This window comes from Rhinoderma darwinii, chromosome 3 (genome assembly GCF_050947455.1).
Source record: "Rhinoderma darwinii isolate aRhiDar2 chromosome 3, aRhiDar2.hap1, whole genome shotgun sequence".
NCBI classification, from domain to species: Eukaryota; Metazoa; Chordata; class Amphibia; order Anura; family Rhinodermatidae; genus Rhinoderma; species Rhinoderma darwinii.
In genome coordinates this window covers 302991557-303018599 of record NC_134689.1, presented here as the reverse complement: position 1 = coordinate 303018599, position 27043 = coordinate 302991557, and the positions used below count along the sequence as shown (strand labels likewise).

At 43.0% G+C, this 27043-nt stretch overlaps 1 protein-coding gene across 7 annotated transcripts in view; it reads left to right on the top strand.

The window, feature by feature from the left end:
• Positions 1-27043, top strand: part of ARNT2 (aryl hydrocarbon receptor nuclear translocator 2) — a 100699-nt gene that overhangs the window by 6641 nt on the left and 67015 nt on the right. For 6 of the 7 annotated variants that reach the window (XM_075858159.1, XM_075858157.1, XM_075858156.1 and 3 more), the window contains one exon: positions 15653-15764. In XM_075858159.1, the coding sequence (XP_075714274.1) occupies positions 15653-15764 (112 nt within the window). Of the gene's footprint in view, positions 1-13985; positions 14096-15652; positions 15765-27043 lie in introns of those variants that run through there. The other variant, XM_075858158.1, reaches the window with a different exon arrangement.

Here is a 27043-nt window from a genome sequence, read left to right as displayed (position 1 = left end):
CCTCAAAGTATTCACAACAGCATTTAGAAAGTTTATGAACCCTTTAGGTGTTTCACAGAAATTTAGAGCAAAGTAGAGGTGAAGTTTACTTTTTTTTTTGTCAGAAAATCCTCTTTATTCCATTTTTTTTTACAACACAATTGGATTTATCAGAGAAACGCAACTTAATACGTATTGCCCAGATTCTGCAGTTTAGAGAAATATCCCACATGTGGCCCTAGTGCGGTAATGGACTGAGGCACCGGCCTCCGAAGCAAAGGAGCTCCTAGAGGATTTTGAGGCCTCTTTTTTTTATTAGGCACCATGTCCGGTTTGAAGAGGTCTTGTGGTGCCAAAACATTGGAAACCCCCCAAAAGTGACCCCAATTTGGAAACTAGACCACTTGAGGAATCCATTGTAGTTTTCTTGGGGTGCATGCAGCTTTTTGATCAGTTTTTATTCTATTTTTAGGTGGCGTGGTGACTAAAAAACAGCAATTCTACTATTATTTTTTTATTCTATTTTTTTTTACAGCGTTCACCGTGCGCTATAAATGACATATTCACTTTATTCTGCGGGGCGATACGATTACGGCGATACCAGATGTTTATAGTTTTTTTTATGTCTTATGGCGTTTGCACAATAAAATAAGTTTGGTAAAAATCATTCACTTTTTGTGTTACCTTATTCTAAGAGCCATAACGTTTTTATTTTTCAATCAATAAAGCCGTGCGAGGACTTATTTTTTGCGTAACGAACTGTAGTTTCCATCAGTACCATTTTTCGGTACATGCGACTTTTTGATCTTTTTATTCCATTTTTTGGGAGGTGAAGTGACCAAAGAATTGTGATTGTGGTACGGTTTATTATTATTTTCTTTTACGGCGTTCACCGTGCGGGATAAATAACGAAATAATTTTGTAGTTCAGGCCGTTACGGACGCGGCGATACCAATTATGTATAGTTTATTTGTTTGTTTATATATTTTTATTAATAATAAAAGACTGATAAGGGAAAAAGGGGGATTTTTACTTTTAATAGTTTTAAAACTTTTATTTTCTTATTTTTACACATCTTTTTTTAACTTTTTTTTTACTGTATTACTTTGTCCCATTAGGGGACTTGAGGACAGGAGTCCCTGATCGCTATTCTAATACACTGCACTACATGCGTAGTGCAGTGTATTAGAACTGTCAGCTACTCACTGACAGCAAGCATAGTGGGTCCTGACATTGTCAGGACCCACTAGGCTTCCGTCTATGGCATAGCCGGACGCCATTGTTTGGTGTCCGGTTGCCATAGTCACCATCGCCGGCCGCTATCGTGTAGCAGGCCGGCGATGGCAGCTTAACCCCTAAAAAGCCGCGATCTCTATAGAACGCGGCTTTTAAGGGGTTAATCAGCGGGGACACAGCGATCGGTCCCCGATGTAGGAGCTGTGACAGCTGCTGAACAAGACAGCAGCTGTCACAGCTCCTGTATGTGTCGGGAGGACGGCCGAAACGGCCGTTACTCCCGAGACGTACTATTAGGTCATGGAGCGCGAACGCTATAGTTACCATGACCTAATAGTACGTCCAGGAGCGGGAAGGGGTTAACCCCTTCCTGACATTTGACGTATCCATACGCCAAAGTTGGGTAGAGGAAGTATGGAGCGGGCTCACGGAGTGAACCCGCTCCATACGATGCGGGTGTTGGCTGTTTGTTACAGCCGACACTTCAGAGTAACAAGCGGCATCGCACTCGAGCGCGATCCCGCTTGTTTAACTCATTAAATGCTGCGACCGCAGCATTTAAATAGCTAAAAAGAGGGGGTGACCCCCTCTAACAGCTCATCGCACCCCCGCAACGCAATCGCGGGGGAGGCGATGGTTGCTAGGGCTGCCTGGGGGCCTAATGAATGCCCCCAGGTCCGTCATCTTTGTACACCTATTAAGCCTTGCCTCCGGCAGGGCTTAATAGTTGCCTGTCAGAATCACGATATACTGCAATACATTAGTATTGCAGTATATCGTGCAAGCGATCTAACGATCGCTGCTTGAAGTCCCCGGGGAGACTAATAAAAAAACAAACTTTTTCCCATTTTCCCCCTAGAGCATAGTAAAAAAAAAAAATAAATGAACATAATTGGTACCGCCGCATTCGTAAAATTCTGAACTATTACAATATATAATTTAACCCGCACGGTGAACGCCATAAAAAAATAAATATTTAAAGAGGCTCTGTCACCAGATTTTGCAACCCCTATCTCCTATTGCAGCAGATCGGCGCTGCAATGGAGATAAGAGTAACGTTTTTATTTTTAAAACGCCGATGCTGCTGCAGAATCAAATATAGCCTCTGGTGCCGATGTGTCCTCGCTCGTCCGACACGATGCAGGACCTGGGGAAGTGACGTCACAGCGTGATCTCTCGAGAACACGCTGTGTGTCTGTGCACTGCCAGAAGCTGGGCGTTGTGAAGAGAAGTGGATGATGCTGATTCGTCAGCATCATACACTCCCATTCCTAACGCCCAGCTAGTAAAAGAAGTAAAAACGCCCAGATGTAACACACATAATACACCCCCAGTTGTACTTTTACTGTAAACACGCCCAGTTGGACTTTTGCAAGCCTCATTTGCATAAATATAAAAATGGTCATAACTTGGCCAAAAATGCTCGTTTAAAAAAAAAAAAAAACGTTACTGTAATCTACATTGCAGCGCCGATCTGCTGCAATAGGAGATAGGGGTAGCAAAATCTGGTGACAGAGCCTCTTTAAACGCCAGAATATCTATTTTTTGGTCACCTCATCTCCCACAAAAAATTAAATAAAAAGTGATCAAATGTACGCATGTACACCAAAATGGTATTATTAAAAACTACAGCTTATCCCGCAAAAAATAAGCCCTCAAACCAATTAATCGTTATAGCTCTTGGAATTTGGCGACACAAAATAAATGTTCTTTTTTACACTTAGGTTTATACTTGTAAAAGTAGTAAAATATAGAAAAAACTATACATATTCGCTATCGCGGTAATCGTATTGACCCACAGAATAAACTTAACATGTTGTTTTAATTGCACAGTGAATTCCGTAAAAATGGCGGAATCGCTTTTTTTTTCATTTTCTACCCCACAAATATTTTTTTTCCCATTTCCTAGTACATTATATGGGAAAATAAATGGTGCTACGAAAAACTACAACTTGTCCCGCAAAAATCAAGCCCTCATAGTACTGTATAGACCGAAAAATAAAGACTTTATGGCTTTTGGAAGGTGGGGAGGAAAAAACGAAAATGGAAATCTGAAAAAGGGCTGCGGCGGGAAGGGGTTAAGGCCAATAAAGTAGAGCATGTTCAGTAGGAGTTTGTGGTATACAGTGTCAAAGGCTGCAGAGAGATCCAGAAGAATAAGTAGAGAGTATTTGCCATTAGATTTAGCCACCAAGAGATCATTTGAGACTTTAGTAAGGGCAGTTTCTGTGGAGTGTAGAGTGCGGAAACCAGATTGTAAGGGGTCATGAATGGAGTTAGCAGAGAGATAGCGGATAAGGCGAGAGTAGACCAAGCGTTCCAGGAGTTTGGAGATGAAGGGCAGATTAGAGACTGGTCGGTAGTTAGCAGCGCTGGATGGGTCAAGAGTTGTTTTTTTCAGTAATGGGTTTATAATGGAATGTTTAAAAGAGGAGGGAAAGATACCAGAGGAAAGAGAGAGGTTAAATATTTTAGTCAGGTGACTAGTGACAGCTGGGGAGAGGGACTGGAGGAGGTGTGAGGGGATAGGATCACTAGGACAGGTAGTAGGACGAGAAGAAGAGAGGAGCCGAGAGACTTCTTCTTCTTCTGTTATTGGGTCAAATGCTGAAAGTGAAGAAGAGGGAGTGCGGGGGGGAAGGGGATCGATGTTACTAGGGGACTGGGAGATAATATCATGCCGGATGTTGTCAATTTTAACTTTAAAATAATTGGCCAGGTCTTCAGCACAGAGATCTGTGATTGGCATCTGCACTTTAGGACTAAGGAGGGAGTGAAAAGTATCAAAGAGGCGTTTTGGATTATTAGATAGTGTGGAGATGAGAGAAGTGAAATAGACTTGTTTGGCTCGGTGAAGGGCAGAGTTGTAAGTTCTCAGCATAAATTTGGAATGGAGGAAGTCTGCAGCCAAATGTGATTTTCTCCACAGACGTTCGGCACATCTCGAGCACCACTGAAGAAAGCAGGATTGAGGCGTGTGCCAGGGTTGTCGTCGTCTTTGTAGAGTGGTTCGCAGTGTAAGGGGGGCTGCTTCTTCCAATGCATGTTTGAGAGTGTTATTGTAAAGTTTGGCAGCCAGATTGGGACAGGAGAAGGAAGAGATAGGGGACAATGAGGACTGTAGACTGTCTATGAGCTGCTTAGTGTTAATGGCATGTAGATTTCTGTATGTCTGATATGTAGGGATGACCTGAGGAGGCAGAGAATATTTGATAGTAAAGAAGAGAAGGTTGTGGTCCGAGAGCGGGAGAGGAGAGTTAATAAAGTCAGAAACTGAGCAGAGATGGAAGAAGACCAGGTCAAGTGAATGCCCGTCTTCATGTGTAGGAGAGTTAGTAAGTTGTGACAGACCTAGGGACGAGGTTAAAGATAGAAACTGGGAGGCAGATGGGGAGATTGGGTTATCAATGTGGATGTTGAAGTCACCCATGATGAGAGTGGGTGTTTCAGAGGATAGAAATTGTGGAAGCCAGGCAGCAAAATGATCCAGGAATTGGCGGGGTGAGCCCGGGGGCGGTAGACAACTGCCACTCGGAGGGAAAATGGGTGAAAGAGTCTGAGGGTGTGGACTTCAAAAGAGGGTAATGTGAGTGAGGGGACCTGGAAAGTGCAGTGTGGGGAAAGAAGTATACCTACTCCTCCACCCTGCCTGTTCTCCGGTCTGGGGGTATGAGAGAAGTGGAGACCACCATGAGATAAAGTAATAGGAATATTAAAACTGAAACATGACCAATACTTGTTTCATCTGAAAGTAGACGTATACACTTTATATTATTGGTGACTTCTGACAAAATAGGCAGGATGTGCCAGAGATTATCTATTGAGTATTTCCAGATTTACATATAATTTGAAAGGCTATGTAAACCTTTGAGGGGCAGTTTTTTTTTTTTAATAAACAGGTCAATCCGTGTGTTTGGTGTAGCTTCATAATTAGTCTTTATTAAAAATGTGTTTTACTTCTAGAGATGCAGCTGCTCTATATTCTCTATACAGAGCAGCTGTATCTTTCGTTTTGACTTGAATCCGTCAGTCCCGCGGACCTGACGGGTTCAGTGACAGCGGGTCAGGATCCACCTGTAATTGTTCACATCTAAGTTATGAACTTAGATGTAATAGATTACAGGTGGATCCTGCGTGTCAGAGACGCACGGAACCCGCTGTCACTGAACTTGTCCTGACAGGAACAGGATTTAGCGCAAGATACAGCTGCTCTGTATGGAGAATACAGAGCAGCTGTATCTAAAAAAGTTAAACATTTAAAAAAAAAAATTACACCAAGCACACTGACTGACCTGTTTGTTAAAACACAAATGCCCATCAAAGTTTTACATAGCCTTTAAAGAGGCTCTGTCACCAGTTTATAACTTCCTTTTCTCCTACCTAATCTAATAGGCGCTTTGATGCTGATAACTACTGTGTTTTAAAAAAAAAAAAAAAAGCTTATTATTTACAAAGTTATGATCGTTTTTAGATGTATGCAAATTTTTTCTTAACCCCTTTAGGACGCAGCCTGTTTTGGCCTTGTGGCACATCCGATTTTTTTCAAATCTGACATGTGTCACTTTATGTGGTAATAACTCCGGAATGCTTTTACCTATCCAAGCGATTCTGAGACTGTTTTCTCGTGACATATTGTACTTTATGATAGTGGAAAAATTTGGTCGATAAATTCAATATTTATTCGTGAAAAACACCAAAATGTAGAGAAATATTGCAAAAATGTGCATTTTTCTAAATTTAAATGTATCTACTTGTAAAACAGATAGTAATACCACACAAAATAGTCACTAGTTACCATTTCCCATATGTGTACTTTATATTTGCATAATTTTTTGAACATCCTTTTATTTTTCTAGGACGTTACAAGGCTTAGAACTTTAGCAGCAATTTCTCACATTTTCAAGAAAAATTGAAAAGGCTATTTTTACAGGGGCCAGTTTAGTTCTGAAGTGGTTTTGAGGGCCTTATATATTAGAATCCCCCAATAAATCACCCCATTTTAAAAACTGCACCCCTCAAAGTATTCAAAACAGCATTCAGAAAGTATTTTAACCCTTTAGGCGTTTCACAGGAAATAAAGCAAAGTAGAGGGGAAATTTACAAATTTCTCTTTTTTTTGCCGAAATTCTTTTGTAATAAAAAAAATTGTGTAACACAGAAGGTTTTACCAGAGAAACACAACTCAATATTTATTGCCCAGATTCTGCAGTTTTTAGGAATATCCTACATGTGGGCCTAGTGCCTTAATGGACCGAAACACCGGCCTCAGAAACAAAGGAGCACCTAGTGGATTTTGGGGCCTGCTTATTTTTAGATTATATTTTAGGCACCATGTCGAGTTTGAAGAGGTCTTGTGGTGCCAAAACAGTGGAAACTCCCCAAAAGTGACCCCATTTTGGAAACTGGAGTTAGGCCTCATTTACACGAGCGTGTGCATATTGCGCACGCAAAAAAACGCAGCGTTTTGCGTGCGCAAAAGGCACTTGACAGCTCCGTGTGTCATCAGTGTATGATGCGCGGCTGCGTGATTTTCGCGCAGCCACCATCCTAGAAATGAGGCTAGTCGACGTCAGTCACTGTCCAGGGTGCTGAAAGAGTTAACTGATCGGCAGTAACTCTTTCAGCACCCTCGACAGTGAATTCCGATCACAATATACAGCAACCTGTGAATAAAAAAAGACGTTCATACTTACCAAGAACTTCCTGCTTCCTCAAGTCCGGTCTCCCGACCGTTGCCTTGGTGACGCGTCCCTCTCTTGACATCCGGCCCCACCTCCCTGGATGACGCGGCAGTCCATGTGACCGCTGCAGCCTGTGATTGGCTGCAGCCTGTGCTTGGCCTGTGATTGGCTGCAGCTGTCACTTGGACTGAATTGTCATCCCGGGAGGTCAGACTGGAGGAAGAAGCCGGGAGTTATCGGTAAGTCAGAACTTCTTTTTTTTTTTACACGTTCATGTATATTGTGATCGGAAGTCACTGTCCAGGGTGCTGAACCAGTTTAACTCTTTCAGCACCCTGGACAGTGACTGTCTCCTGACGTCGCGTACCGGAACATTTTTTGCCGGGTTCGGTCAAAACTAGTTCGGCCGAACCCGGTGAAGTTCGGTTCGCTCAACTCTAAGACACTCCGTTTGGATGTTTGTAAACAGAAAAGCACGTGGTGCTTTTCTGTTTACATTCAGAGTTTGACAGCTCTTGCGCGAATCACGCAGTTCGCACGGAAGTGCTTCCGTGCGACCTTCGTGGTTTTCACGCACCCATTGACTTCAATGGGTCCGTGATGCGCGAAAAACGCAGAAATTTAGAACATGTCGTGAGTTTTTTCAGCGCACTCACGCTGAGCAAAACTCACGGATTGTCTGCATGCCCCCATAGACTTGTATAGGTCCGTGCGACCTGCGTGAAAAGCACGCGCGTCGCACGGACGTATATCACGTTCGTGTAAATGAGGCCTTAGTCTGTGAAAATGAAAAATCTACTTTTTTTCTGAAATAAGACATTTTTAATATTTACAAGGAATAAAGAAGAAAATTCACCCCAACATTTGTAAAGCATCTTCTCCCGATTACGGAAATACCCCATATGTGGTAATAAACTGCTGTTTGGACGCACGTCAGCGCTCAGAAGGAAGGGAGCGCCATTTGGATTTTGGAGCGCAGATTTTGCTGGATTGGTTTTTAGTGCCATGTCGCGATTGCAACCCCCTGGAGGGAACAAAATAGTGGAAACACCCCAAAAGTGACCCCAATTGGGAAACTACACCCCTCAAGGAATTTTTCTAGGGGTATAGTAAGCATTTATACCACACAGGTCTTTTGCAGAATTTAGTAGAATTAGGCCGTGAAAATAAATATAAACATTTTTGTCCACTAAAATGTTGAATTTTTTCATTTTCACAAGGGATAAAGGAGAAAAACTCGCCCTAAATTTGTAACGCAATCTCTCCCGAGTATGACAATACCCCACATGTGGTAATAATTGATTTTTTTAATAGAAATTAATTAACCTTTGCAGGACTGATCCTTTTTTGCTTTTCCATTTTAGTTTTTCACTCCCCGCCTTCCAAAACGCCATAACTCTTTTATTTTTCCATGAATTGAGCGGTGTGAGGTCTTATTTTTGGCAGGACGAGCTGTAGTTTTTATTGGTACCATTTTTTGGTACATACAACTTTTTGATCACTTTTTATTACATTTTATTTAGAGCTTTAGTGGCCAAAAACAGTGATTTTGGCGTTTTAAATTCTGTATTTCTTTCGGCGTTCATAATGCACTATAAATTACAATTTTACTTTATTCTGCGGGTCGGTACGATTACGGCGATACCATATGTATATAGTTTTTTTATGTTTTGCAGCGTTTGCACAATAAAATCTCTTCTTTATAAAATAATTTATTTTCTGTGCCGCCATATTCTGAGAGCCGTAACTTTTTTATTTTTCAGTCAAAAAAGCGGTGTAAGGGCTTGTTTTTTGCGGGACGGGTTTTTATTGGTACTATTTTCGGGTACATGCGACTTTTTGATCACTTTTTATTCTATATTTTGGGAGGGGTGGTGACCAAAAAATAGTGATTCTGGAATTGTTTTTAGTTTGTTTTTTTGGCGACGTTCACCATGCGGTAAAAATAACATTATAGTTTTATAGATTGGGTCGTTACGAACGCGGTGATACCAAATATGTGTACTGTTTTTTAACGGTTTCATTTTTTCCCTATAATAAAATACTTATAGGAAAAAAAAAATCTTTTATTTTTACACTTTTGTAAAACATTTTTATTAACTTTTTTTTCTTTACTTTTTACCTGCAGCTCTGATCGCTGCTAGAATACATTACACTACCTAGGTAGCGTAATGTATTCCAACTGTCAGTGTGACGTCACAGTCACTCTGACAGTTAGTCTACGAGGACCAGCCAGAGGCTGATCCTCATAGGCTTGCATACATGGCAGACCCGGAGCTCGTTGTCTGGCCCTCGGGTGCCATCACAAGCATCAGCAGCCCCCACAATTGCATGGGGGCGGCTGATCTGCTACAAACTCCCTACATGCGGAGATCGCAATCGAGCCCCGCATGTAACGGGTTAATTGCCGAAATCAGCGGCAACAAGCTGCTGATCGGCAACAGTGGAGTGTCAGCTGTCAGGAACAGCTGACCGTCCGGTTCCCGATGCACACTGTCGCCGACACTCTCAGACACTGTCATAGACAGTGTGCATCGCGAACGGCAGTGATGTCCTGTCACTCTGACAGGAAGTCTATCAGGAGGCTGATCCTGATAGGCTTCCGTACATGGCAGACACGGAGGCCATTACTTGGCCTCCGATCGCCATGCTAGCCATCTGCAACCTCACAATTTCATCGTGAGGTCTGCCGATGAGCTAGAAACCCGTGAATGCGGTGATTGCAATCGATCACTGCAATCAAGGGGTTAATTGGCGAAATCAGCGGAAATAAGCCACTGATCGGCATACAGTGGAGTGTCAGCTGTCAGGGACAGCTGGCCTCCCCGTTCCCAGTGCACACTGTCGCCGGCAGTGTGCACCGGGAACCACGCAGTAACTCTATGTCCCTGTGCGCTAAGACACTGGCCACATGGACATACAGTTGCGTCCTGGTGCGCCTAGGGGTTAATGACCAACTTGGCATTTTTTTTTTTTCGTTTTACCATGTGAGCGTTGTATAGAAAAGTATAGTGATGCTGACCAATCAGCGTCATACACTTCTCTTGAGTCCAGCCCCTCTTCATTCACAGCCCATCGTGATCTCCTCTAGAATCACGAGATCACGCTGTGACGTCACTTACTCCCGCAGGTCCTTCACCGAAGTGACGGAAGACGAACCAGACCGCCTCCAGCCGTGCCAGGACGATTATCCTCCTCAGCAGCAGCACTAACTGTTGGTTCAAGTCCCCTAGGGGACTAATAGAATATGTTAAAAAAAAAAGTTAAATAAAGTATTCAGTAGTAAAAAAATTGGTATCGCTGAGTCTAAAAGTCTGAACTATTACAATATTTCATTATTTAATGCACACGGTGAACCGCGTAAAAAATAAAACATTTGAACTGTCAAAATCGATGTTTATTGTTCAACTTAGCTCTCAAAAATAGTTAAAAAAAGTTGTAAGTACCAAAAAATGGTGCCAATAAAAACTACAGCTCGTGCTGCAAAAAAATAAGCTCTCACAAAAAAACACAGTAGTTATCAGCATCAAAGCGCCTATTAGATTAGGTAGGAGATAGGGAAGTTATAAACTGGTGGCAGAGCCTCTTTAACCCCTTAATGAACAGCCTATTTTAGACCTTAATGACCAAGCCATTTTTTACGTTTTTCCATCGTCGCATTCCAAGAGCTATAACCTTTTTATTTTTTTGTGTCGACATAGCTGTATAAGGTCTTGTTTTTTGCGGGACAAGTTGTATTTTTTAATAGCACTATTTTGGGGGACATATTATTTATTGATTAACTTTTATTAACTTTTTTTTGGGGGGGAATAGAAAAAAACCTGAAATTTCGCCACTCTTTTTCGCGTCTTAAATCAACGCCGTTTACCGTGTGATATAAATAACATAATAACTTTATTCAGCGGGTTGTTACGATTGCAACGATGCCAAATTTGTATAGTTTTTGTATGTTTTACTACTTTTACACAGTAAAAACGCTTTTTTTTAAAAATTATTTGTTTTTGTGTCTCCATATTTGAAGAGCCGTAACGTTTTTATTTTTTTGCTGATGCGGTTGTATGAGGGCTTTTTTTTTGCGGGAAGACTTGTAGTTTTTACTGGTACCATTTTGGAGTAGATGCAACTTTTTGATCACTTTTTATCACATTTATCAGGATTCACATAAAACAGCAATTTTTCTGCCGTTTTTTATTAAATTTTTTACGGCGTTCACCGTGCGGGTTAAATAATGTAATAGATTTATAGTCGGGGTCATTACGGACGCGGCGATACCAAATATGTGTAACTTTTTTACTTTATTTTGGTTTTTTAATAGTAAAGCAGTTTGTGAGGGGAAAAGCTGGGTTTTTCATTTTTTTTTAAATTAACTTTATTAAACTTTTTTTAAACTTTTTTACTAGTCCCACTAGGGGACTTTAATATGCGATTCTCCGATCGCTATTATAATACACTGCAATACTATTGTATTGCAGTGTATTACTGCCTGTCCGTTTAAAACGGACAGGCATCTGTAGGTCATGCCTGCGGCATGATCTAGCAGGCATTCATGACAGGCAGACCTGGGGGCCTTTATTAACCCCCCGGCTGCCATTGGAGACACAGACACTCGGCGATCGTGTCGGTGGGAGAGAGAGGAAGCTCCCTCCCTCTCTCCAAAACCACTCAGATGCGGTGCACGCTATTGCGCACCGCATCTGAAGGGTTGAACGGGTGAGATGGATACTTATATCGATCTCACACGGCAGAGCAGGGACGCCCCCAGCCCTCAGCTGCCTCTAGCAGCTGAGAGCAGGGAGATTTGACAGCTCCTGCTCTGTTTACTTTATCCTGATGCAGTGCCGTAAAAAGGCATATGCATCAGAATAAAGCCCGTTAGTGGCCGCTGTTAAAAGGCGTATTGGCGGTCACTAACGGGTTAAAGTAAAAAAAACTGCCCTTCCCTTAATGTGTTGGGGTGAAGTGATCAAACGGTCAGCTTTATTAAAGAAACAGTGCCACTCTTGTATATGGACTGTGTCTGGTATTGCAACTCAGTCACATTAACTTGAATGACGATGAGCTGCAGTACCATACACAGCCCATGGACAAGAGGGGCTCTGTTTCTGGAAAAAAGCAGACACATTTTTTTTTAATGCCAGGCGACCCTAGGTTTCCGGTCATTGACCTGAAGACATCGCTGGCAGAACACAGCAGTCATATAGAGTGGTCTGTCTATGTGCAGCGAGAGATGAGACATGATCGTCTGTGTCTACAGGGCATTGACAGGAGACTTGCTGACATTACCTTCAGCACCTGCATTTTGCTAATGTCTCCTTCAGGACCAGCATGTAAACTAGAACATTTCTTGGCTTTTATGGTGCATATTTTCAGTCCATGTTGCATGCATATATTTCTTGCCAAAAACAGGAGCGAATTCCAACAGAAGAAAATAGGAAAATCATGACTGCATGAAAATGTGCCCTTGGGCAAAATGGGCACTAATCTACAATTATATTGTTTCATTTAATTTTTTACAGATTAGATCTGTCCCTTTAGTGCACATTTTGTTATAGCATTCTTCTTAACTTGATTTGGCACTTCTTTGGCTGTCTAATAAATCCTACGGACTCTTCTGAGAAAAAGTTTGAAGATGTGTAGAGCACAAATGACACTGAGATATCTGCAACGGCTGTAATGTGATCTGGGATTATGGCCATTTTCACGTGGCAGTATTTTGCTTCAGTAAGTGAAACCAGGTGTGGAACCAGGGTTGCCAACCTCCACCCGAGTGATTTATGGGCAACGGAAATACAATTCACGGACAGATCAAATTTTTTACGGACAGGTTAAAAAATCATTGCCTGTGCATTGTGCTAGGAGTGACTCACCACTCACAGCCCCGCTTGTAGCTTTCCCACAATAAATTAGCGTGGGAAAGCTGCAAGCGGGGCTGTGATTGGTGAGTCTGACTCACTCACTCCACCCGCCATCGCGCTCCGCTCTGCCTGACGTCACTCACATTTAGGAGCATAAGGAGGGTGGACGGAGCCAAGTGAGTGTTGTGGCGGGGGTCTGAGTGAGGTCGGTGCTAATCCGGGAATGGACCAGTCCAGTCACCTGACCTCACGTCACTGACGTGAGGTCAGGTGACTCAGGTTAGATGAATGGACTGGTCCACTCCCAGCAACCTCACTCAGACCATCATTTATTTGGCTCCATCCGTCCTCCTCCTGCTCTTAAATGCATTTGTCGCGGGCTGCGGCCTACTCTTCCCTTGTTTGCACTGCGCATGTACATTTTGGCGCATGCGCAGTTCAACGTTTCGGGGGATGGAGAATAAGTCCCGGACAGTGTTTTTTTTCTGCCGGACACTACGGACAGCAGAAAAAAACAAACTTTTTTTGCGGACTGTTGGCAACTTTGAGTGGAACCTACACAGAGAAAAACTGTAATACAAACATTTGGACTTCATCCGTGTTTTGGACCACTCTGCGTTTTGGTTTCCAAAGACTGACCAAAATACTGCCTTGTGAAAGTGGTCTATCTGTGATTTCTATTACTGACGTGTTGTGTTTATACTACAGAGGGTTGTCACATCCATAATTCATAAGACAATCCCTTTAAGAACCTTTGATTTATAATCTTAGTTCCTATGTGCACTTATAGGTGTTGTGTTTGTATTACTTATATGACTTTTATGGCGCTCGCTCAGCTTCCATCTACTTAAATGCATAGTGAACGCACATACATGTCCACTTCTCCACTGGCACCGTTCTCAGCATCATTGGACATTCCAGGAGTTGAAGCCCCACAAATAAAATGGTCAATATGCCATCAAAGTCCATTGTAGGAAGACCCCTTAGTGAAAGCTTGCCCTGTCTACAGGACAGGGAGAATCAACGTACTACATGTTAGTATTCCATTTGCATTCTTGCGAATTACCTATCAGCCAATTCCAATATCCAACCTGTTTGATTTAACAGTATATAGTGCAGGATTGCTATTGAGACTGTTCCGTGCAGCCGGCTGAATCACGATCACACTGAACAGAGGCAGCTAGGGATGTTGTCTTGTTCTGAGATGAATACAAATTCGCGCCCCCTCCTCCATCTCAGCCATTGCTGCCAGGTTTCTTGCATACTGATGATGCTCTGTTCTCAGTGCAAGATTCTCTTCTAGGAGGAAACGCCACCAGCTTTTACTCATTCATTCTATTGGAGGTAAAAGTTTATTGTTTCTATATTGTCACCCAGTTTTTTTTAAATAGCAGGATGTTATCCACCATGTACCGTGATATTTTGGTCGAGCTTATCATGGTCTTTGTCTGTGGTGGTCGTCACTGGAAGTAAAAAAATCTCTGCGTGGTTTTACGAGATGGATCGTGTCTTCCGCATTATTACCAATTGATTTGTGGGGACGTGCAGCTTCTTCAATGACTCGTATGCTCACTGTGCATTCTCTTCTTAACATTTTTTGGGCTATGGTTCCTCTAAGATTTGCACTGCGAATTTGATTTGTGACAACTGAGTCTTTTACAAAGTATATGAAGTAATCTGAGCATCTTATATGAACCATGATAAGTATTTAAACAGTGTCTTGACAGGTCCAGTTTCTTTACTATATCATGTCGGCAATCATAAGTATTGATTATCACATTTATTTACAGTATTGCGTCATTTTCATCCATTACTATTGAAAACAAGGTTGTCCTCCAGGCAGTCTGTGGGGCCATATATGACCGGTGACACCGGACCTTCTGTACGCTTGCCCTAGATTATGCTGTGTAAAATATATTTAATAACATTTAGCTTGAAAGCATTTATAAGATCCATAAGAAAAGAAATCTAGACAGACAAATGTCTTGTGTTGTTATTATATGTAGAGAGATACGAAAGACTGATCGAGGGACGTGAGCTGATAGTATGGTAAAATTCCATTAATCTGTCATACAGGAATTCTGAAATTTGTATATTCGGACACTTATTTCCGACACACATCTGCAAGATATTCTGGAATCGAGATTATGATATAGTAGCAAATTTTTTATTTTTTTGAAAAATTTTTTATTTTTAGAAACAATATCATATAAGCAATTCACGTATAGAAAGAAAGCCAAAAGCAACAGAGGAATAGACCCCATCAAAGAGGTGAGAGCCACATCATGTCAGTAAGAGAGAGTGCCCAAAAGTATTATGAATAAGCAATACAGTAAAGGTCATCAGTAAAGGGAGGCAAAGTCTCGCCTTATTCCCCACTGCGATAGGGCAAACACCATAGCTATTCAGGTCAATCATAAGATGTGAGACATCACCTAAAATGAAAGGGGTAGAAAAGACAACACAGAAGATAGGAGGGGGGGGGGTGTCACGGAGAACCTGGACTCCAGCCGCTAGCTTCACTGTAAGCAAGGAGTAGACGTTTACAAACACACACACACACACACACACACACACGTGCAGTATGGGGAGGATGAAATGGAAGTGATCCAACGGGACCCTGTGGTGGTTAACGGGTGGAGGCCTCTGGAGACTGGGCAATGAGCTCTTCCATCCGATAGTAGCCTATTTTATGGTGAAATTGTGTTTTGTACGGTCTTTCTAGAGGTTTTCTTACAAGTGAGTTTTATACAGTGTTCTAAAATTGTCATATACTCGATGGGCAGTGCTTGTTTCTCCATCCACATGCTATTCATTTTGTAGCTTATATGTAGCACATACTGTATGGTTTATTGTAGAATCTAGTGTTTAATTATTCATATTCTGGTTTCTGGTTCACAGAAATGACCACAGACATACCAGGACCAGTTACTTTACCAGGAGCTGCCATGACAACCGGGCCGGTGAGAATGGCAGGCCCTTTGCCATCACGGGGTGGAAAACGACGGTCAGGGTAAGTTTGCATTTTGCTTGAGTTTTTAAGAATGGAGTAAAGTTGTTGAGAATCAAGGTCATTTTCCACATGCAACAGTTTCCATTCAGTTTATATGACGTGTGATTATTATGCCTGGTTCTTTTTAAAGTCAGCAGAATAAGACTCAACTCCCCACCTACCTGTATTTATTTGACAGTCCATATAGTATTCACAATCCTAGCAGTGCACCCACAGTATGTCCAGCCACAGCAGCGTTTCGTATAGTAGTAACAGCCCCAATAGTGTCCTTACAGTGCACATACAATAGCACTATCTCTAGCCGAGTTCTTATAGTAGTCCCAGCCCCAATAGTGTCCTTACAGTGCACATACAATAGCTCTAGCTCTAGCCGTGTTCTTATAGTAGTCCCAGCCCCAATAGTGTCCTTACAGTGCACATACAATAGCTCCAGCTCTAGCCGTGTTCTTATAGTAGTCCCAGCCCCAGTATTGTCCATGCAGTGCACATACAATAGCTCCAGCTCTAGCCATGTTCTTATAGTAGTCACAGCCCCAATAGTGTCCTTACAGTGCACATACAATAGCTCTGTGTTCTTATAGTAGTCACAGTCCCAATAGTGTCCTCACAGTGCACATACAATAGCTCCAGCTCTAGCCGTGTTCTTATAGTAGTCACAGCCCCAATAGTCAATAGTGTCCTTACAGTGCACATACAATAGCTCTAGCTGTGTTCTTATAGTAGTCCCAGCCCCAATAGTCAATAGTGTCCTTACAGTGCACATACAATAGCTCTAGCTGTGTTCTTATAGTAGTCCCAGCCCCAATAGTGTTCTTACAGTGCACATACAATAGCTCCAGCTCTAGCCGAGTTCTTATAGTAGTCACAGTCCCAATAGTGTTCTTACAGTGCACATACAATAGCTCTAGCTCTAGCCAAGTTCTTATAGTAGTCCCAGCCCCAGTATTGTCCATGCAGTGCACATACAATAGCTCCAGCTCTAGCCAAGTTCTTATAGTAGTCACAGTCCCAATAGTGTCCTTACAGTGCGCATACAATAGCTCCAGCTTTAGCCGTGTTCTTATAGTAGTCACAGCCCCAATAGTGTTCTTACAGTGCACATACAATAGCTCTAGCCGTGTTCTTATAGTAGTTCCAGCCTCAATAGTGTCCTTACAGTGCACATACAATAGCACCAGCTCTAGCCAAGTTCTTATAGTAGTCCCAGCCCCAGTATTGTCCATGCAGTGCACATACAATAGCTCCAGCTCTAGCCAAGTTCTTATAGTAGTCACAGTCCCAATAGTGTCCTTACAGTGCGCATACAATAGCTCCAGCTTTAGCCGTGTTCTTATAGTAGTCACAGCCCCAATAGTGTTCTTACAGTGCACATACAATAGCTCTAGCCGTGTTCTTATAGTAGTTCCAGCCTCAATAGTGTCCTTACAGTGCACATACAATAGCACCAGCTCTAGCCGTGTTCTTATAGTAGTCACAGCCCCAATAGTGTCCTTACAGTGCACATACAATAGCTCCAGCTCTACCCATGTTCTTATAGTAGTCCCAGCCCCAGTATTGTCCATGCAGTGCACACACACAGTAGCTCTAGCTGCGTTCCTATAGTAGTCCCAGCCCCAATAGTGTCCTCACAGTGCACATACAATAGCTCCAGCTCTAGCCATGTTCTTATAGTAGTCCCAGCCCCAGTAGTGTCCTTACAGTGCACATACAATAGCACCAGCTCTAGCCATGTTCTTATAGTAGTCACAGCCCCAATAGTGTCCTTACAGTGCACATACATTAGCACCAGCTCTAGCCATGTTCTTATAGTAGTCACAGTCCCAATAGTGTCCTTACAGTGCGCATACAATAGCTCCAGCTTTAGCCGTGTTCTTATAGTAGTCACAGCCCCAATAGTGTCCTTACAGTGCACATACAATAGCTCCAGCTCTAGCCATGTTCTTATAGTAGTCCCAGCCCCAATAGTGTTCTTACAGTGCACATACAATAGCTCCAGCTCTAGCCGAGTTCTTATAGTAGTCACAGCCCCAATAGTGTTCTTACAGTGCACATACAATAGCTCTAGCTCTAGCCAAGTTCTTATAGTAGTCCCAGCCCCAGTATTGTCCATGCAGTGCACATACAATAGCTCCAGCTCTAGCCAAGTTCTTATAGTAGTCACAGTCCCAATAGTGTCCTTACAGTGCGCATACAATAGCTCCAGCTTTAGCCGTGTTCTTATAGTAGTCACAGCCCCAATAGTGTTCTTACAGTGCACATACAATAGCTCTAGCCGTGTTCTTATAGTAGTTCCAGCCTCAATAGTGTCCTTACAGTGCACATACAATAGCACCAGCTCTAGCCGTGTTCTTATAGTAGTCACAGCCCCAATAGTGTCCTTACAGTGCACATACAATAGCTCCAGCTCTACCCATGTTCTTATAGTAGTCCCAGCCCCAGTATTGTCCATGCAGTGCACACACACAGTAGCTCTAGCTGCGTTCCTATAGTAGTCCCAGCCCCAATAGTGTCCTCACAGTGCACATACAATAGCTCCAGCTCTAGCCATGTTCTTATAGTAGTCCCAGCCCCAGTAGTGTCCTTACAGTGCACATACAATAGCACCAGCTCTAGCCATGTTCTTATAGTAGTCACAGCCCCAATAGTGTCCTTACAGTGCACATACATTAGCACCAGCTCTAGCCATGTTCTTATAGTAGTCCCAGCCCCAATAGTGTTCTTACAGTGCACACACAGTAGCTCCAGCTCTAGCCGTGTTCTTATAGTAGTCCCAGCCCCAATAGTGTTCTTACAGTGCACATACAATAGCTCCAGCTCTAGCCATGTTCTTATAGTAGTCCCAGCCCCAATATTGTCCATGCAGTTCACACACAGTAGCTCCAGCTCTAGCTGCGTTCCTATAGTAGTCCCAGCCCCAATAGTGTCCTCACAGTGCACATACAATAGCTCCAGCTCTAGCCGTGTTCTTATAGTAGTCCCAGCCCCAGTAGTAGTGTCCATGCAGTGCACACACACACACAGTAGCTCCAGCTCTAGCCACGTTCTTATAGTAGTCCCAGCCCCAATAGTGTCCTTACAGTGCACATACAATAGCTCCAGCTCTAGCCGTGTTCTTATAGTAGTCCCAGCCCCAGTAGTGTCCTTACAGTGCACATACAATAGCACCAGCTCTAGCCATGTTCTTATAGTAGTCACAGCCCCAATAGTGTCCTTACAGTGCACATACAATATCTCCAGCTCTAGCCATGTTCTTATAGTAGTCCCAGCCCCAATATTGTCCATGCAGTGCACACACACACAGTAGCTCCAGCTCTAGCTGCGTTCCTATAGTAGTCCCAGCCCCAATAGTGTCCTCACAGTGCACATACAATAGCTCCAGCTCTAGCCAAGTTCTTATAGTAGTCCCAGCCCCAGTATTGTCCATGCAGTGCACATACAATAGCTCCAGCTCTAGCCAAGTTCTTATAGTAGTCACAGTCCCAATAGTGTCCTTACAGTTCACATACAATAGCTCCAGCTTTAGCCGTGTTCTTATAGTAGTCACAGCCCCAATAGTGTCCTTACAGTGCACATACAATAGCTCCAGCTCTACCCATGTTCTTATAGTAGTCCCTGCCCCAGTATTGTCCATGCAGTGCACACACACAGTAGCTCTAGCTGCGTTCCTATAGTAGTCCCAGCCCCAATAGTGTCCTCACAGTGCACATACAATAGCTCCAGCTCTAGCCATGTTCTTATAGTAGTCCCAGCCCCAGTAGTGTCCTTACAGTGCACATACAATAGCACCAGCTCTAGCCATGTTCTTATAGTAGTCACAGCCCCAATAGTGTCCTTACAGTGCACATACATTAGCACCAGCTCTAGCCATGTTCTTATAGTAGTCCCAGCCCCAATAGTGTTCTTACAGTGCACACACAGTAGCTCCAGCTCTAGCCGTGTTCTTATAGTAGTCCCAGCCCCAATAGTGTCCTTACAGTGCACATACAATAGCTCCAGCTCTAGCCATGTTCTTATAGTAGTCCCAGCCCCAATATTGTCCATGCAGTTCACACACAGTAGCTCCAGCTCTAGCTGCGTTCCTATAGTAGTCCCAGCCCCAATAGTGTTCTTACAGTGCACATACAATAGCTCCAGCTCTAGCCGTGTTCTTATAGTAGTCCCAGCCCCAGTAGTAGTGTCCATGCAGTGCACACACACACACAGTAGCTCCAGCTCTAGCCATGTTCTTATAGTAGTCCCAGCCCCAATAGTGTCCTTACAGTGCACATACAATAGCACCAGCTCTAGCCATGTTCTTATAGTAGTCCCAGCCCCAGTAGTGTCCTTACAGTGCACATACAATAGCACCAGCTCTAGCCATGTTCTTATAGTAGTCACAGCCCCAATAGTGTCCTTACAGTGCACATACAATAGCTCCAGCTCTAGCCATGTTCTTATAGTAGTCCCAGCCCCAATATTGTCCATGCAGTGCACACACACACAGTAGCTCCAGCTCTAGCTGCGTTCCTATAGTAGTCCCAGCCCCAATAGTGTCCTTACAGTGCACATACAATAGCTCCAGCTCTAGCCGTGTTCTTATAGTAGTCCCAGCCCCAGTAGTGTCCTTACAGTGCACATACAATAGCTCTAGCCGTGTTCTTATAGTAGTCCCAGCCCCAGTAGTAGTGTCCATGCAATGCACACACAGTAGCTCCAGGTCTAGCAGTGTTCATATAGTAGTCACAGCCCCAATAGTGTCGTTACAGTGAATGCATATAAGCCACCACCGTGTTCATAAACTAGCTACAGCTTCAATAGTGTCCTTGCAGTGCACATACGTTAGTCACAATAGCGTGCATATAGTATGTACAGCCCCAGTAGTGTCCTTAAAGTGCATATGCAGGAGCTCTAGTCCCAGCAGTGTTCTTATAGCGGTTTCAGCCCCAGTAGTGTCCATATAGTGCACATAAGTTAGCTCAAGCAACAGCACTGTTTATATAGTAGTCACAGCCCCTGTAGTGTGGGTGCAATGCACAAACAGTAGTTCTAGCCACAGCTGTGTACAATTAGTAGTCAAATCTCGAGTATTGTTCATAGCGTGCACATACATTAGCCACAGCAGTGTATATAGTAGTCACAACTTCAGTTGAGTTCATACAGTGCACATACAGTAGTTTCAGCAACTGCAGTGTTTAGATCATAGTTACAGCCATAGTTTCCATACAGTGCAAAACAGTGACTATAACTTTTCTACTCCACTTAACCTATTCCACATTCCCACGCCTCACCCTCTGTTAACTATTAGCTAGGCTCTGTTCACATCTGTGTTGTTGGTTCTGTTAATGAAAGCCACGATGCAGTGCTAGATCGGTCGCACAACAGATACCAGCGACACCTGACAGATCTCATTACAATAGGGTCCATCGGGTTCCGCTGAAGTGTCTGTGGCTCTGATTGGAAAAATAGCGCTGTACATAACCTTAGCAGTCAGCAGGAACATACACTGATAGCAGAGGGGTCTATGCAAGAAGTGTCCCTCCTCCCTTCAGTGGCCACAACACCATAGGAATGATAAATGTTTCATACGTGTGTGTGTATGTATATATATATATATATATATATATATATATATATATATATATATATATATATATACGTTTAAGCGTGTCAGTTGCGCGCATGAACTTTCTAAAAATTATATATATATATATATATATATAATTTTTAGAAAGTTCATGCGCGCAACTGACACTCTTTAACGTCACACAATTCTCACACGCTCACCGATGTCACTTACACATAGGAAACACTATGCACGCTTGCCACAGAAAAACATAGGACACAGGCCGTACACTCGTTTTACTCACACCTAGGAACACATGCCACACATGCCACTTACACATAGGACTTGTACCACATCTGCTCCACTCCCATACTAGAAACATGCCACCCCCGTGCCACTCAGACATAGGAAACATTCCGCACACGTGCTACTTACACATAGGGTGAATGTCGCACACACCCCACTCATACACTGGACACAAGCCTCACACGCACCCTCTGCACATAGGACACATTCCGCACACACATCACTTACACACAGAATGCATGCTGCACACATCCTGCTCGTACACTGGACAGAAGCTTCACATGCACCACCCACACATAGGACACACCAGTCACTCACACTTACCTGCACAGGCAGTTTGTCCACCCCTGGCAGTCAGCCTCCTCATCTAGCATGTAATGTAGGCAGAGAATATTGCACTGTAAGGCCTCCTGCACACGGCTGTAGCCGTAATCCCGGTCCAAGATTACAGTTACGGCCAGCTGCGGACAGTCACTTGCATTTGCGGTCCGTGCTCCCATTATAAAGTATGGGAGCGCAGTCCGTAAAATTAAAATATAGGACATGTCCTATTTTTTACGGAGCCTTTCTACGGCCCAGACACCTACCCGTAAATATACTGGAAGGTGTCCGTGGGCAATAGAAATGAATGGGTCCATAATTGCGGATCAAAATTACGGCCATGTGCATGGGGCCTTAGTGTTATATGTGACTGCTTTAGTTGGGACAGATGAACCGTGTCCGTCACACAGCAGCTTGCATTTTTATTAAAAATAAAAAAAAACATTTTATGCTGGGGAAATGCACAGTTTCTGGTGGCAGTCTTTTTTGCTCTTATCTCTCCAGAAAGTGGTTGAACAGGGTAATTTCCTTGGTAGTGAAAGGTGGTAACATCCCTGGTGGTCTAAGGCAATGAAGGAGTTAATAGTAACATCCCTGGAGGGCTAGGGCAGTGTAGTAAAGGGGTGAACACCCTGTGAAGAGGTTACCTACCTGTACGAAGACGGCAGGACTCCTTCCTCTAACTCCTCTATCTGTGGCTGTGGATGATTTGGGCACGCAGACATTACATAATCAGCCAATCACAGAGCATCTCAGACAATCATAGAGGATCTGTAATCTATTGTAATCTGTGAGGGACCCCGGAGGAGAGTGTGAGCAGAGGGAAGGAGCAAGAGAGGTAGGATACTGGTTTTAAAACCCCCATATAAACAGAGTGGGTCCCCTCCTCCCTTTGTGCCCCGGTGCAGCTCCAGCCCACTCCCTGATATATATAGTCATTTGAGTATTGGATCAGGATCTGTCAATAACTGTGGTCATAGCAGTGATAGCATTCCCTGTTGGATCACTGTACAAAAAAGCTTGCTGGTGGATTGTTTTAAATGGAGTCCCAAATGATTACTACCTTCTGTTTAGCATAGGATAGTTATCCAGTATATTTGTTGTACACTTGTCATTGTCTGCTCCTGATGTCTGCATTCTGTGCTTCCTTATAGAGAAATATGAATGTCAGACAATAGGTTCAGGTTGCAAGATTTAATATTGATGGCCTATCCTTAGGATAAACAACACAAAAGTTTGAACAGCACATTCCAACAAAATGCAACAAAATATGTATACAGGTGCAAGAACGCCTGTGACTGCAAATTTATACAGCACACAAGAAAATGGCGACAGCACACTGCGAGCGCTAATACCACCTAAGCCGCTAAATATAAGTAAATATGCATTGCTGCTAAATCTACTTACAATAGGGAGGTTCTTAGCGCACATTTTGATCAAATTGTGTGAGCCCACCTGCCACAACAAGGCGACCTCTATGAGGTGTGAACCTACGCTGCACATACACCCAGAACTGGAACTAAGCCTACATATATCTGGGGATGGTAGGAACCAGCATTTAACTAATTAAGATCACTCAGAGCAGAATGGGAGGAGTGCAAGATCAAAAATGGAGGCAGTCACTAACCCCACATATATGAATCACATAAACACAAATGTTTGAACAGCACATTCCAACAAAATGATACAAAACGTGTATACAGGTGCAGGAACGCCTGTGACCTCTATGAGGTGGGAACCTATGCTGCACATACACCCCAAACTGGGAGCTGGTTCCTACCATCCCCAGATATATGTAGGTTTAGGCCTTATTCACACGAGCGTGTCCGTTTTGCGCACGCAAAAGCTCAGTGTGGCATCTGTATATGGTGATTTTCACGCAGCCGGCATCATTATGACACTCTGTTTTTATGTTTACAAACATAGAAGCAGAGGGTGATTTTCTGTTTTCATTCATTCTTTTTACTACTGTTGCGTGAATCACGCGCGGCAACCAGAAATGCTTCCGTGTGCCGAGCGCGATTTGCACGCACCCATTGAATTCAATGGGTGCGTGCTGCGCGAAACACGGGTAAGTATAGGACATGTAGTGAGTTTTACGCAGTGGACATACGCTGCGTGAAATTCACTGACAGTCTGAACGGCCCCATTCACTAACATAGGTCTGTGCGACGCGCGTGAAAATCACGCGCATATCACGGACGTATAACACGTTTGTGTGAATAAGGCCTAAGTTCCAGTTCTGGGTGTATGTGCAGCGTAGGTTCCCACCTTATAGAGGTCGCCTTGTTGCGGCAGGTGGGCTCACACAATTTGATCTAAATGTGTGCTAAGAACCTCCCTATTGTAAGTAGATTTAGCAGTAATGCATATTTATTAATATTTAGCGGCTTAGGTGGCATTAGTGTTCGCAGGGTGCTGTCGCCATTTTCTTGTGTGCTGTATCCTTAGGATAGGTCACCAATATCAGATTGGTGGAGGTTCGACTTTTGGCACCCCATTGATCAATTGATTAAAAGGGCCATGGCGTTAGTCGCTGCGGCCTTTTCACAGTTTGCAGGGACAGCCCCGTACATATTTGTAGCGGCTGTGCCTGGGATTGCAGTTCTAGTTTTATTCAAGTGAATGGGACTGAGCTTCATTCCGAGGCACCGCTGCTATGGAAGTGTATGGCGCTGTGTTTGGTAAACGCTGAAGAGGCATTTGCAACTAATGCCATCATTTTCAAATGCCAGGGAAACCCCTTTAATTCCACAAATCTTTCCAGTTTTTTTTACTATAAGCAGGGACATCTACAAGATGTCTAAAAAGAATCAATTTAGTGGATGGGACTTTGCAGCCACCTAAGCTGAATTTTGGGAGTCTGTACACTGTTTCCATCCAGCAGCTGACTAGGCCTGCAAGACATGTGAGCTAAGCCCTGACTATTATTGGCTCTCTGCGGATCGCCTTCACCACGACAGATCAGAAGGGTGCTGATTGGCTGAGAGGCACTGACTTTTCTCTTACTTCTCCAGCCATCACACTATTTAACTAAATAAAAATACACTATATAGTCAAAAGTATGTGGACACCTCTCAATTGAGTTCAGGTATTTCAGCCAGACCCCTTGCAAACAGGTGCATAAAATCAAGCACACAGCCATGTAATCTCCATAACAAATATTTGGTAGATGTAGAGGTCGTACTGAAGAGCTCAGTGACTTTAAACATGGCACTGTCAAAGGATGCCAACTTTGCCACATGTCAGAAATGTCAGATCTGCTAGACCTACCCAGGTTGACTGTAAGGACTATTATTGTAAAGCATGACGCGCCACTGGACTCTGGAGCAGTGGAAATTTTGTGCTCTGGTGTGATGAATCACATTTCTTTATCTGGCGGTCTGATGGACGAGTCTGGGTTTGGAGAATGCCAGGAGAACGTTACCTGCCTGACTGCATTGTGCCAACTGTAAAGTTTGGTGGAGGAGGGGTTGGTCTAGACCCCTTTGTTCCAGTGAAGGGAAATATTAATTCTTCAGCATACCAAGAAATTTTGGACCATTGTATTCTTCCAACTTTGTGGGAACATTTTGGGGAAGGTCCTTTTCTGTTCCACCATGACTGTGCTCCAGTGCACAAAGCAAGGTCCATGAAGACATGGTTGGGTGAGTTTGGTGTGGAAGAACTTGACTGGCCCACACAGAGCCCTGACCTCAACCCTATCCAACACCTTTGGAATGATTGGAACGCTAATTGTGAGTTAGGGCCTCTGATCCTACAACAATGTATGACCTCACAAATGCTTTTCTGGATGAGCACAGAAGAGTGGAGGTTGTTTATAGCCGCAAAAGGGGCCCAACTTCATATTACCACCCATGGTTTTGGAATGGGATGTCAAACAAGCTCATATAGGCGTGATGGTCAGGTGTCCACATACTTTTGGCCAGATAGTGTATATATTATATGTTGCCCTTCTATCAACCTCACTTGCTTACTGTATAGTTAAAGCAAATCTGCAAAATTCACCCTATCCTGAGGCTCAGGATATGTTTTCATGAGTTATTTTTTGTGGCAATTTTGCCACAATTACGAAGATTGCGGCAAAAAGCGCCAAATATCATGACCTTCTTGCAGGTGGTTTAGTTGCATGTAGTTTAGAATCAGTCTATTTTTTCTGAGGTGTCCAATGAGGAATTTTTGTTTTAAAAAAACAGAAACAAAATGACAGTAGCTGATTTTGTTAAGATTTTAATTCAGCTTTCTGACGGTTGTCTACTTTGACAAGTGAGTTTTATATAATATGTAATGACTTAATTGATAATCCAGAATATTTGAGAATCCATACCAGGTCTCTTTGACGCCAACCAAAAAGAAAAAATATTCTATATTTTGTTCTTAGTAAAGTTTCGGGTTTACCTGTGTAGCCATTTTAAATTTGTCAGCCTTGAGATCCCCTGACCGTTTAATTTTTAAATGCCCCTTAGTATAAATCATACTTTCTTTACGTTGGATAATTTTTTTTATTGATTTTGAGCATGAGATTTCACCATAATATCTTATAAATAGTACAAAAGTTAAATTCATTTGTGTATGTGGTAGTACAGTTCTATTTGATACTTGTGTAGTTTTGGGATCCTACCACATGGGGGCAGCAGCATGCAACTAATATATAAAGAAAGAGAAATGAGCAGATATCACAACCCAGCATCATTGATTAATAATATCATTTTGTTTGATGCACTGACTAGTAATTTTGTCTCTATTGTTTAAAATCTATTTTCAGAATATTTTCCTCTAGTGGCCATTTTTCAGATTCTGATTTTTGTTGGTGTCATGTTTCATATATTTATTAAGACAAAAACGAAAAATAAAATAAAATGCAAAGTGATGTGAGTCAAAGAAAGTAACGGACTTTGTTCACACTGCCGTTTTATCTTTTCTGTTGAGTTTCTGTTTTTTACGACAAGAATTGCGTAGTCTGCAGGGCTACTCTTGGATTACTGGATACCTGACGGATCCCGTTATAAATCAGTAGGATCGGTCTAGCTGTCATGGCTTTGTTAAGAACGGAAGGAATTGCACTAGTGCCACAGAAATGATACATATGTGCCTAAGAAGCTCATATTTT